Source organism: Colossoma macropomum, unplaced genomic scaffold (assembly GCF_904425465.1).
Source record: "Colossoma macropomum unplaced genomic scaffold, Colossoma_macropomum, whole genome shotgun sequence".
NCBI lineage: Eukaryota > Metazoa > Chordata > Actinopteri > Characiformes > Serrasalmidae > Colossoma > Colossoma macropomum.
In genome coordinates this window covers 1,126,441-1,140,426 of record NW_023495761.1, presented here as the reverse complement: position 1 = coordinate 1,140,426, position 13,986 = coordinate 1,126,441, and the positions used below count along the sequence as shown (strand labels likewise).

At 39.5% G+C, this 13,986-nt stretch overlaps 1 protein-coding gene across 1 annotated transcript in view; it reads left to right on the top strand.

Annotated features, from left to right (window-relative positions):
• The first annotated feature begins 343 nt into the window (after window positions 1-343).
• The window catches only part of grin2bb (glutamate receptor, ionotropic, N-methyl D-aspartate 2B, genome duplicate b), a 110,603-nt gene continuing 96,960 nt past the window's right edge, over window positions 344-13,986 (top strand). The window contains exon 1 of the mRNA XM_036563466.1: window positions 344-682. Coding sequence (XP_036419359.1) covers window positions 488-682 — 195 coding nt within the window. The 5' untranslated portion in view covers window positions 344-487. The remainder of the gene's footprint in view (window positions 683-13,986) is intronic.

Below are 13,986 nucleotides of genomic sequence, written 5' to 3'. Positions count from 1 at the left end.
AAAGGATCTTGATGTTTTCCAAGAAATCTCTTTCAACACGTCAGTAATGGGTGGTGATGGCTGGCCATGAAGGAATACACATGTCTCATTTTTAAACTCTCTCTTCCCTCTCTTCCTCCAGGGACTGCGTCTTCACTCGTCGGCCATGCTTGTCAGCCTTCGCCTCTCTCTCCTCGTTCTTCTCCCGCTCCTCCTCTTCCTCCCGGCCTGCGAGTCACGGCGGGGTGGAGGGGGCGGTTCCACCGCCGGCGGGGTTGGGGCCGGGGGCGTGAGCAGCAGCACCCGTGGCCACTCCATCATCGGGCCGCCACACTACCCTCCGGCAGCGGCCAACCCGGTGGCGGCGCCGCTGCCGCCCAAGTTCGCTCAGGGCCTTAGCATTGCTGTCATCCTGGTGGGAAACTCCAGTGAGGTGACGCTGGCGGAAGGCCTGGAGAAGGAGGACTTCCTGCATGTGCCACTGCCACCTAAGGTGGACCTGGTCACCATGAACGAGACTGACCCCAAGAGCATCATCAACCGTATTTGCGCGCTCATGTCCCGCAACTGGCTGCAGGGTGTAGTGTTCGGAGATGACACCGACCAGGAGGCCATCGCCCAGATCCTGGACTTCATCTCGGCCCAGACACACATCCCCATCCTGGGCATCCGCGGGGGTTCCTCCATGATCATGGCTGCCAAGGTACGGCTACCAAATGGCTTTCTTTGTTGTGCTCAGTCTTCATTGAGCTTTGTCTGGCTTGGTCTAATTTTTCTGCTTGTTCTCGCTCGCTGGGTGTGTGTCTCCCTCTCTCTCTTTCTCTCTCTATCTCTCTATATCTCTGTCTCTCTGTCTCACTCTCTCTCTCTCTCTCGCTGATGCTCTCTCTTTTGCACTCTTTCTCATGCTCTGTCTGGCTCTTTCTCTCTCTGTTTGTTTCTTTGTATCTTTCCCTCTTCTGCTCTATCTATCCCATGGTCTTGGTTTGCATTGTTATCTGTTTGTCTTTCTTTCCTCTTACCATTCTCTCTTATTTGGTGTCTCTGGCTTCTCTCTCCCTCTCTTTTAGTCTCTTCTTTTAAAGTCCTAGTTTTTCTTTAGTTTTACTTTGTTGCTTTGTTTGTTTGTTTCTTTCTTTCTTTCGTTTTTTCTCTTTCTTTCTTTCTTTCTCTTTCTTTCTTTCTTTCTTTCTTTCTTTTCTTTCTCTCTCTCCCTTTGCCCCCCCCGTCTCTCTGTGTGTCTCACTGGTTTCTCTTGCTTTGCTCTATGTCTCTCTGACTCTTAACTCATTAACTTTCTTACTCACTATCTTTTGCTCTCTCTCTGCTCTTGCTTTCTCGTTTGTTCTCTCTGTCTTTGTTTACCTTCTCTCTCCCTGTCTCTATTGCATTGTCTTTCTCCTTTTTTTCCTCTCTCATTTGCTTTCCTTCTGTTTCTGTCTTCTTTTGTCTTTTGGTCTCTATCTACTACTCTTTCCATTTTCTTTCTGTCTCCCTTTCTTTTGGTCTCCTGCTCCTACAGTGTCTCTTTCTCTATCCATCTTTCTTCTCTCTTTCGTTTGGTCTCTTGCTCCTAGAGGGTTTCGGTCTCTATCTATCTATCTTTCACTCTTTTCCCCATTTTCACTGCTTTGGTCTCTTGCTGTCTCTCTTCATCTCGCTTTCTTACTTTCTGTCCTCCGATGTCTCTCTCTTATTGTCTGTCTGTCTGTCTGTCTGTCTCTCTCTCTCTCTCTCTCTCTCTCTCTCTCTCTCTCTCTGTGTCTCTCATTATCCTCTCATTTGCTGTCTTTCTATGTCTCTTTTTCTTCTTTTCTCTCTCTTTTGGTTTTTGTCTTTCTGTCTCTGTTTTCATCTCCTGGCTTCTGTGTTTGTCTCTGACATAGTCTCTCTCTCTCTTTACAGTCTTTCTTTGTCTCTTTCTTCTTTGTTGGTCTCTGTCTTTTGCTCTCTGTTCTCTCTGTTTCTGGCTCTCTTTCATTTGGTCTCTTGCTCCTACAGGGTCTCTTTCTCCATTGGGCTCTCTATCTCTCTCTCTCCTCTCTCTCTCTCTCTCTCCCCTTCATCTCACTTTCTTACTTTCTGGCCTCTGGCTTCTCTTTAGGCCTCTCTCTCTCTCTCTCTCTCTCTCTCTCTCTCTCTCTCTCTCTCTCTCTCTGCCCTCTCCCTCTCTGTCTCTCTGTGTTAAATATATTTTTGTCTTTTATTTGGATCAATCTCCAAGGTCATCGCATTGTCACAGAAGTCAGTGCACGTGCTGTGGTAAAGCGTTCGTGTCCAAGGCTGTTTTATCTGGCCTGATGATCGCGGCTAACACTGCACAGAGGGAACCGAGCAAAGTGCTTTGAAGTGAAAGTGTGAAGATGCGTGGTGCTGGTCAGAGACGCAATGGGGCTCATAGGCTCATATTAGTATTACTGTCACTTCTGCTATTACCAATACTCCACTGCTTTTTTTGCACTGAAAGAATGTGATGAACGACTGAGAGAGAGAATGAAGGAGGGGGTAAAAAATCAAAGAGCGAGGGATAAACAGACAGGGGGAGGCCAGAGAGAAAATGGAGAGCCAGACTAACAGAGGCTGTGTTGGTTTTACTCTATAGAAAGCAAAGGAATGAATAGGAGCGACCATGGAGAGAAAGAGAGGGAGAGAAAAGAAAAGAAATGTCACCAGGACTTTTAGCAAATGCCACCGACTAAAAGAGTGGGAGTCTAACACACTTGTTTTGTCATTTTGGAAAAAAAAGAGGGAACAAGGTAGAAAAAATGGAAAAACAAATCACAGCTGTGGCTCAACATAAGTGCATTTTGAAATGTTAAAAAACACTGAGTTACCGAACCACAGGCGAACTTTACAGTCATTATAATAATGTTCACTTAGGCATCATTTAGTAAACATCATCATTTCAGTACACTTCCAACATCTCCTCTTCTGATTCTTTCTCTCAAGATGTGAAATTTCTGACCAATAATGTTAACTTGATATTGACTTTGTTCTTTTATCAGTCCACTCATGTTCAGTTATTTGTTATCAGTTGGTATAATGATGCATATATTTTCAGGTTGAATATGATTTCTCCATTCTGAGGTGAAGATTTCATTTGATTTTTGATATTTTATGTTAAAAATACATTGTGTCTGATTATAAACTCTGATTATGTACCACACAGATTAGTTAGACTAAGATAAAAAGTTAATGCATTAGATATCAAATATGGATAGAATATGGCTCGGATAAATAAAAGCCAAAATAATCCAAACTTTTAGAAAAGTGGTCATCAACGGGCAGCCTGTGGCCCATTTGGAGACCCAGTTAGAAATTTCAGTTGAATGAACCAAGCACTTCTGCAGTAAAGCCAATTAACATAAGTAAAAAATAGTTGTGCGTCAGCTGTATATATGCACTATATCGCCAAAAGTATTGGGACACCTACAAAAGGGTTGGTCCCAGCTTTGCAGCTATAACAGCTTCCACTCCTCTGGGAAGCTTTCTACAAGATTTTGCAGTGTATCTATGGGAATTTTTGTCCATTCATCCAGATGAGGATTTGTGAGATCAGACACTGATGCTGAATGAGAGGGCCTGGCTCACAATCTCCGTTCTAGTTCATCCTAAAGGTGTTTGATGGGGTTGAGGTCAGGGCTTTGTGTGGTTCTTCCAGACCAAATTTGCCCAGCAATGCCTGTATGGAGCTTGCTTTGTGCACTGGGTCACAGTCATGCTTGAACAGAAAAGGGCCTTCCCCAAACTGTTCCCATAGTTGGAAGCATATAATTGTCCACAATGTCTTGGTTTGCTGAAGCATTAATATTTCCCTTCACTGGAACTAAGGGGAAGAAATTTCACAAACTGACTTGTTGCAATGTATTACAGCACCATGCTCAAAATCAGGGAGCTCTTTTGAATGACCCATTCTTTCTTATGTGTGTATATATATATATATATATATATATCAGACAGAATGGGTCGTTCTAAAGAGCTCACTGATGGTGACTCTAACCAATCCTTCTGCCCTGCTTAGGACGTTTTATACTACATATCCTGTTATGTTTTATACATGCTTTTATAGCGACACAGGTCAAAACACAAAGTGAAAGTAAAATTTGAGCATGTTGCTGCTGCTCGCTGCATGTGCCCAATATAATGTGGGAGGATAAATCAACAGGTTATAAAGATCTTCAGCAAATTTTAAAGGTACGATGTTTTCAATAGTGTAATGGAAGAACTACTGGATTAACAGCAGATGATTGTAAGGGGAATGTAGGGGTGTGGCAGTTGGCAATTTGGCAGAGAATGAAGAAGTTTTAGTTGTTGGATTTTGCTTATGGCTGTGGGAAAGCTAGGACCGGAACTGCTTTAGTGGTGCAGCCATTAATAAAAAACAATTTTGCCATTCATCATTTTTAGTTTGTTTATCCGGATCTTTGTAAGAAAGAATTTTGATGGAACTTGACCTTCCCAAGTTGAATATTACTGCTCTAGAATTTATAAGCAACAGAAAAAAGCCCAAACTTTTGAGCTTGGGTGCATGCATAGAATAAGGCCTTCCCCTTCCTGCCCTCTGTACTCTAATTAGGGTGTATGCAGATGCTTAGTTTATTGACAGTAGTTTCATCTCAAATGAGAGAATATTAGAAGAGGCCGAGGCGTGTATCAGCTATATACTTTTAAATTTCTATGCGTTGTTTTAAATGTTAATTTTTTTTAGTCTTTTGATACTGTATTGAAAAAGTTACACGCTTGGTGTAGAGCTTTCTCTTTCGTACTTGCTCTTAGGTATAAGGTATTCTGGCAAAATTGCATTGTGACTCATATTGTATTGCTCCCTAGTGGTAATGCTTCAGGGCTACTTAATGGGAGCTAAACTTTTTCTACATTGTGTGTAGCACAATGATTCCTTACATAAATGCTTGATGTAATGTTTTTATTTATTTATTTTTTGTGTGAGAGAGACAGTCGCATATCACCTATTCACCCCACAGAGAACCACACAAGTGTTGTTTCTATTAACGCTTAGAAGTTGAGAGTTATTACTTTAGATTTGTTATTCTATTCAAATGGAATTATGTAAGTACATATTTAATTCAGTATTGAGTTGCATAATGAACCACATAAACATTTGATTTACATTCTGCACTGACAGGTTCAAGACTGCACTTCTGACTTTGCTGTTTCTTTCAGTGTCAGGCGGTGACAGAAACGTGGCGAAAATATAAAGGATGGCTTTTCTTTCCACAAACCAGGACCATATGCACAACAGTAAGACTAACTGACGTTTGTCAAATTCAGATGAAGATCAAGGCCTCCACAAACCTGCAAAAAATGGAAATTACAAAAACATATTTTGTTGCTGTAGCAACTTCACAAAACATGTGATCCTTACCCATTTTAACAACCTCAATGCTATGCGCAATGGCTCGTTTAATGCTTCAGATAAATTGCAAGCTGTGAGTTTTCATTTCTAACAGAAACTCACCAGTTGTGCTGGGTTCATGTTGTCTCTGTTTTATAAATTGTTTTAGAAACAGTGAACAGGAATACAGGAAAGTTCTGCTGCATAGTAGCAATTAAATCTAGTGAGCCCCATATCAGAAAACAGGAACAGTAGTTGGCTAGTGAACACTGTCAAGCGTGCTGTTGATAATAAGCATGCATTATGCTAGGGTTAGACATTTAGCTTAAGAGATCTGCACAGTTTGTGTCTGCTATCCTACTCATAATTAGACTTATAGTTAGATTGTGGTTTTAGTTTAAAAACAGTGTCTCATTGAGCAAAATGTGTTGCATACTAACAGTTTTGAAGTTTTCATCTTTTTCTCTGTATTTGTCTACTGATCTTTCATGTAGCTGCTGCTGTACCCACAACATCTGCTGTTTGAACTGTCTGTGACTCGGTCACTACCCAGGAGTGGTGGTGTGTATCCCTTAGGCTAGATTCTTTTTTTAATTAATTCTTGTTCATTCACTACATTAAAAACACCCCAGACTTGGGTAGCCTCTCCGTTGCTTACATCAGGGGTGTCCATTCTCAGGGCCGGTGTGGCTGCAGGTTTTCACTCCAAACAAACTGGAGCACACCTGATTCTACTTGTTAAATCGGTTGGCCTTAGTCTTCAAACATTTCATCAGATGACCTCCTGCTTTGTTGGAGTGAAAACCTCCAGCCACATTGGCCCTCTGTGGATAAAATTGGACACCCCTGGCTTACACAAAATACTATTAAGTAGCCAAAAAAACACTATGGTCTTCTGTTTTTCCCCCATCCTGCTTGCATCCTAAGAGAGTTAAGGGAGGTGATTGTCAACTTATACATTTGTTTTTTTGTGTTTTTGTGCCTATACATTTTGGACAGAACTGCATATCAGTGGTTAATAATAAATAATTAATTAGCTTTGACCAGACATTTGTCCCAGAACTCATGCAAGGTATTATAGTACTAGGAAATGTTGTCAGTATTATCATGAGTAGGCCACAGTCATTAAAATATCATTTATTTCTCTAATGCCATTGAGGAAGCAAGGAAGGAATTCTGTAAAGGGCTAATTGAATTAGTGCAGGATATCTTCACACACTGGACATCTTGTCCACTTCATTACACACACACAGACACACCTGTGTCTACACACAGTCGTCAGCATATTGAATGGGTCATAAAATGGACGCAATCCACTGCACCATGGCAAATTGGGCTGATGTTAGAGATGACCGCTGTAAAATGTTAAGGATTAATTGACCGTTTGTAAACATTTTGGACTAGCGCCTGTTCTACTGGTGGCAAATGTGGAGAGAGAGAAGCTGTAAGAGTCAGTTGCCATTCTACTCAAGACACCTCATTACCATTATAAGCTATAACACCACACAGTGAGCTACATGTAACCTATGCAGTAGAGAAACAGACACGGTCATTTTAGTTATGTGATGGGACAGGCTTACTTCTCATGTTAAACCTGAATGCCACGTTTTTGTCTGTTTTGCTAAATAGAACTGCCTTTTTCTTGGCAGAGGGCCGCAAACATATGAGTGCTTGAAGCATTGACCAGATGTGGGACTTGAGCTTCCACAAGGAAAGGAAAAAAAACTATTGATATAAGGGCAACTTCTAGCTAGCTAGCATTTACCTTTTTTATTTCTTTTTTTTGTGGTTGTTTTGAGTTACTGATACCTAAGATAACATTAGCTCAACAAACAGAGCAAGCAGATACACTGGCATTGATTTGCTTTAGACTAACATTACTAAACTTTTACTTTGTGTTTTGGTACTACAAATTGGAGCCGCAACTGTTATCCAAATCTAAAACTAGTTAAACAAATGAACGTCAAGTGAACTAAAGTCAACTTGGCTTGGAGATGTCCTTGGTGATGTAGAAATACCTGTCATGCATCTTTTTTTATGTTTGTGTGTAGCACCATGGGGCCTGAAGAATGACATTTCATTCCATATACAAGTATTCAAGCCAAATTGAGGAATAACAAAGACTGCTTGATTTGAATTGACTTGACTTGAAATATTCAATTGGGGATGATACCACAGTTTGACCTACAGCTTGTTTGAGGTTTGAGAGAGGAAAAAAAATAAATCCCTTTATCCTCTTTGAGTAACATGTATCACTACTGCATGTGTCGTTGGATCCAATAATTTGGCGGATAGCAACAGTCGGCAATATAGGATTGGTCAGATTTAAAATTTGCAAATGGTCATTTCTTTTGAGTTTAGTCAGATTTCTGTGGTGACTGTACATTTGCAGTTTCCTTTCCAGTGAAAAAGCTTTCTCATTTAGCAACCGTCTTCCTCTGAGAAATCTCTTATTTAATCTAAGTCAAGTGAGCTCCTCTAGCTAGTGTCAAAATGTTACAAGTAGCCAATTTGGCTCTTCCAATTGACTTTAATGTGATAGAATTGAAGTTTGCCACAAGCATTTTCACCTAGTGTTTTTAGTAAAAAAAAAACTGAGGTTGTCGAATGATACACAGGTGTTACTCATATACACTATTGCTCAAATGTTTGTAATCTCTTGCTATTTTAATAATTCATGTTATATACAGTGGAAACATACAGTGATTTAAATCTTATAAACTACACACTGAAAGTATTTTGTATGTTTGTATTCAATTTTTCAAGGATTCATAGGAGCTTCATTCTCAATGTTTTACAGCTTTCTCAGTCATTTTAGAATCATCTGCAGCTCTGTTTATCTTTGAATGGTTGTGTGGTACTGTAGAGATGCTTACCAGGCGAGGTAACATAACTGTTTTCATGCTTAATGGAAACTGAAAAACGTGCATACACACACGTTAGATGTGTAGTGTTCTGATTCAGGGTTGTTAAGATTGTGTCAAGCAGTTACTCCTTCACTTTCCCACTTGTCGTAGAAAGCTCTCATAGTGTTTAGTTGATTTTAATTCTAGGCTGCAGTGAGCTAATACATATTCAGAGTTTTCTCTCAACAGATTTGTTACACCACAGATTTTACACAGGCAAGACACTTATGCAATCAGCAGAATATCAGTGATATTTCACTGCTGTGCAGACGTTTGTGTTTTTACATATGCACTAATAATATGATCGTTATCTGATCGTGGCAGTTACCAGGTCCTTTGAGTGGTCATATAAACACCATACTGCGATTTATCGGTTTAAAGCAGTTTAATCAGTGGATTTCAAGAAATGCCAAAAAAAATGAAAAATAAATGACACACTCTCAACGGATGCTTTACTCTACAGATACAGCATCGTATTGATGTTTATTGGTGTTTTTTATTTGTCTGCCTGCTTTGAAAAGGAAGAAGTCTTTATGCTGGCTGTTTTCTTTACTGGTACGTCTTTTTTGAATGTGCTTGTAAAGGCCAGATCACCTCAAAGTAACTGCTGCTGAACGAGCCTATAAATGCAGCTAAAAAAAGCGGAAGAGGAGATGGAGAGAGGGAAAGAGGAAGGATAAATATGCCAGCTGGAGACGGAAGATGGGTAGAATAGAATCACGCTGATGACTCTGAGAGAATAGAGAGAAAGAGAGATGGAAGAGAAAGAAAGAGAAGGAAGAGAGGGGGATGTTATAAAACAAAGTGTGGGGGTGTGAAATAAAGGAAGCTTCTCAACATACAATTACAACACGGTTAAGTTTTCAAAAAGGAGGAATTCATAAAAAAGTTAACCCAAAATGAACCAGAACCTAAAGGAAGTGAATGGAAAAGAGGCAGAGGAAGAGAGGTGCTGAAAGAAGGCAACAGAAGGGATATAAAGCAAGAGGGAGAATGTGAGAAAATGTGCGAGAGAGAGGGAGAACGTTCAGATGCAAATGGAGGGCAAAGTAAAAAACATGTAAACGAAAAAGACCGAGAGCAAGAGAAAGGGACTGATAGATTGATAAAAAGGAAGATAAAGGGTGGAAAAGAGATAAGACAAAGTGAGAGATAGATAGATAGATAGATAGATAGATAGATAGATAGATAGATAGATAGAGAGAGAGAGAGGGAGAGAGAGAGAGAGGGAGAAAGAGAGAGAGAGGGAGAGAAAGTGAGAGAAGTAGAGGGAGAGGGCAATAAAAAGGAAGAGAGAGAAAGTCAGTAAGGAAGAGAGAAAGGAAAAGAGATGGGGAGAGTGGGAGAGAGAAAGAGAGAATGAAAGATGTGAGTGCAAGAGAGCAAAAGGGAGAAAAAAGAAAAGGGAGTGAGAGAAATAGAGGGAGAGGGCAATACAAAATGAGAGAGAGAGAAGGAATGAGAGAGAGCGAGAGATGGGAGAGAGAGAAAAGAAAAGGGAAGTAAAGAGAGAAAGAAAATGTGAAAGAGAGGAAGAGAGAGATGAACAGAGCAAAAGAGAGAGAGACAAGGAGAAAGAGATGGAGAGAGACAGGAGGGAGAGACAGGAGAAGGAGATAAAATGGAAGCGAAAGAGAGCGAGAATGGGAGAGGGAGCAAGAGAGAGTGTAAGAGAGAAAAAGGGAGAGATAGAGGGGGTATGGAGAGTGAGCATGAGAGAGATGGGAGAGAAAGAGGAGATCTAAGAGAGAGATGGGGAGAAAAAGTGAAGAAGTGATAGAGAGAGAGTGAGAAAGAAGGAGGGAGAGGGAGATAAAAAGGAAGAGAGAGGGAGGGAGGAAGGAGATGTGTGACATGCCACAGGAGGAGGTGGTTAAATAGAGGGGATTGAGGAGTGTTTTCAACCCTGTCTTTTTCTTCTTAATAATTACCTCTCTCTCTCTCTCTCTCTCTCTCTCTCTCTCTGTGGGCTGAATCGGTTGGCATGGCAACCACCGGCACATACATTTCTATATATATATGTAAAAGGATGCTGGGGTTGGGGGGAGGCAGAGAGAGAGAGAGAGAGAGAGAGAGAGAATGGAGGAAAAACAAGCAGCAATAGATACAGAGAGGAAATATTGAGATAGAGAGAGAGAGGGAGAGAGAGAGAGAGGTAGAGAGAGTCAGTCTATTTCCAGAAGTGAGTGTTTTTTTTTTTTCTTTTTTTTCTCCTTTTTTTGGGAGAAGCTTCAGGCGCTGATGTTGGAGAGGAGAGGACACGTCAGACAGGATGGTCAGGTTAACAGAGACACATGTGTACACACAGAGTTCACATGAGGAGAGATAGGAGGAGGAGAGAAAGAAGAGAAAGTGTGGGATTTACCACATGAAACACAGTAACAGAGAGAAGGACAGACAGACTGACTTGCGAGATGTTGCTGGATATATGTTATATGAATACACAGCGAGCCCAAAAGGTATCTGGACATTTATGCAATACCTAGAAATGTATTAAGTTCATAGTGTTAGGAAACAATGTCAACTGAAGTGACATTTATTTTAAAAACACCATTCCAGCATGACTGTAACTGGCTACGAGGGCAGCGAGGTCTGGACCTTGGTAGTTTCAGAAGGGTTTTCTCACATACCTCATAACAGTGCCTTTCCGATAATGCGGAAGCCTACTCTGAGGCATAGCTCTCACAGGCCGATCCAATCAAATGGGAAAAAAAACGATTTATTAAGCCGCATTTTTTAAGAGTGACTTTTGATTTGTTTTCTGTGAGTGCTGTTGCTGTTAAGGCCAAGCAAATCATTACACTCTGAGCCACGCTTCGCCTTCTTTTCTCAGCCCACCAATCACTGCTTAGCAACCAGTGCTATCTGCAGTTGCTTCAAGCCTTTGGTTCGTTGTCAACGCCCTTCATTTTCTTAACTAGCATGAGGACAGCAAGGTTCTCTGTAGTTTCTGAAGCATTTATGAGATTTAATTTGGAACCAAGACTATTCAGTCAGCAGTGACTGGTTCCCAGCTGACCTCAGAACAGCTGGTTTAGACATTGACTGAACTGCCTGAAGTTTCAGTACAAGACACTACGCTTATGTTACCCAGAGCAACTTTGACTTCTTGAGATGTAATGTGTCACTGGTGTTACCAATCCTCATTGGTGTTACACATAAGAAAGGTAACACCAGAGACATTTTTAATGAAAAATGCGTTTACAAAATGGCTGCTACAGAGCATCAAACCACATGTTGTCAATCATTTAATATCCACTAAAATGTGTAATTTAGTCCATTTGTATTCTATTTTTTCACAATTACCAAAGAATAAAGTATTATGAGCTAAATGAGAAAATTTCTGATAACTGAAAAGACACAGTGGGTGTACCATGTGCTTTTTTCCATAGATCCTCAGAAAATAGGTAAAAGGAAGTCAAGTGATATAATTTTTATTTCAAAATAAGAGATTTGTTGTTACGGGGTAACACCAGTGACACGACTCCTGGGGACAACAACTTTCATTATATATTTTATAATATTTTTTCGGCATTTATCATTTAATGCGTATATTCCATTGTCAGGTATAGATTATTGCAGTTAAATTATTTTGCATTTGTTTATGTCATTTAATGCATATATTCCATTGTCAAGTATAGATTATTACAATTAAAATTGCAGAAAAACATGTTTTTATTACTTCAAAATATGGGGCTCATCCTTTACACATGACTGTGAGGACCAGCACTTCTGTGGTGCTTGGAATTCTGTATAATTGATTTAAAAACCAATATTGCTCAAGTAATTGTAATTGTTAAAGGTGTAATTGGTGTAATTGTTAAAATAACTTAGTTTTATTTTAAAATATAAATAAATTGTAACCCTAACATGTTTTTCAAGTGTAACACAAAAATGAACATTTCTGTAGAATGACCCATATACTATAGGCTAACATGCAACATAGCTATGATAAAGTGTGAGAGTTTATGAGGGTAATTAACACATTATGATTGTAAAATGCAAACCTGATGACTCATTTGTATTTGGACCACTCATAACATTGCAGGCTAAATCAGCATGTGTTAGCCTAGTTCTAGTAGCTGCTCAGTTTAGGCTACAGGCTGTGTAGTTGGCTATATTGGCAATTAGATGAGAAATGAATGGTAGTTCAAAGGTGTATTATGTAAACTACTCACGACGTACTATAACAGAAAAAGTTCACAGTTAACTAGCATATTGATGGCACAGTATCATGTAATGTAATTCAGAAATCAGCTGGTACATTTGGCTGTATTATGTTTGGTTAACTTTATGAGTAGAGAAGAGAGAAAAAGAGGCAGGTACAGAAACACAAACTGAGCGACAGAGAGAGGTCAATGAAATAAAATCAATGTAACTGTCAATTGATTTAGTATATATGTTTCAGCTGAAAATAAATGGGTATATAAATAGTAACATGATTATTAAATGAAATGAAACAGGGTAGCTGAGTTCATGGGACAGTAATAGTAGTTTATGGACGACTGGAGGGATGGGAGAGGAATACATGAAAGGAAAAGGTACATAATTATGGACGGGTAAAGAATTTGGTTAAAAAACAATATAAGGAGAAACTGACAGTTGGTGTAATACACATCACCCTCACTGAAAATTTGATCCAGTTATTGCCCTGCATTTCAGGACTGTCATTTTTTTCAAAATGTGGCAGATTGCTATTATTTGAATGATTTTTAAATTATTATTTTTTTTATCGTTTTTTTTCAGGGTTGTATCCGAAATGCATTAGTACACAAGTTCATGATCCCATCAATGTGCACAAATTCGCTGGTCACTTTGAACATCCTGCTAAGCATACACAGTGTGATTTTAGTCTATTTTTAAACACACCCAATCACAATCACAACCATTTTCCCAGTACAGGTGGAGACATGTGGACTAGTGAAACAGAGTTGAAAAAGTTGACATTTAGTACCGAAGTCTGAATGTCCTGACTTTACTCTGTTTGGCTGAACAGAATAGCGAGGTATAAATGCTAATACAATGAATTTTTTTTTTTTAACTGTCATTGTAAAACAGACTGTAGAAAGACCATGTTGTCTTATTATGTATATTTCAGTGCTCAGTATGATTAGCCGGACTGCCGTAGCTTAGTTTCTCAGTGTGTTTGCTCAGTACTCAGTTACACATGTTATTTTGAATACAACAGCTTTATTGATATTTGTCCATAGACAGAGCTGTTTGTAGAGGCTCTGTTTCATATTGCATGTCAGGCAAACCAAGTGTTTTTCATCAAAGAATAATATTTCTAAAATCACAGTGTATGTGTGGTTGTAGAAGACACTCAACTACAGCTCAATCAGCCAAACACAAACAAAACTATGAAACATACTTTACTTACAGCTATACAGAAAACCCGCTCTTATCCACTGCAGCGCTACTCGATTCAAGGTAACTAATATAGCTAGCTAATGCACGTCATTTAAAGTATGCTAGATTTTAATTATTTAATTGTACATTGCACTCATTTATACTAACAACTACTTAATTCTAAGAAGGTAATTTGTTATGGTATCGGATTTGATATCGGATAGTTCTAAAAATACGCAAAAAAAAAGGTATCAATGCATCCCTAGTCTTGGGATGCATAGATATCAATGTAGCTATAACAGTGTAGCTATAGGCAGGCTTATGTTTTTAAACTAGCATTGTTATCTTCTCCACACAATGCCAAACGTCAGTGTAATCCTCATGACACACGCTCATGTT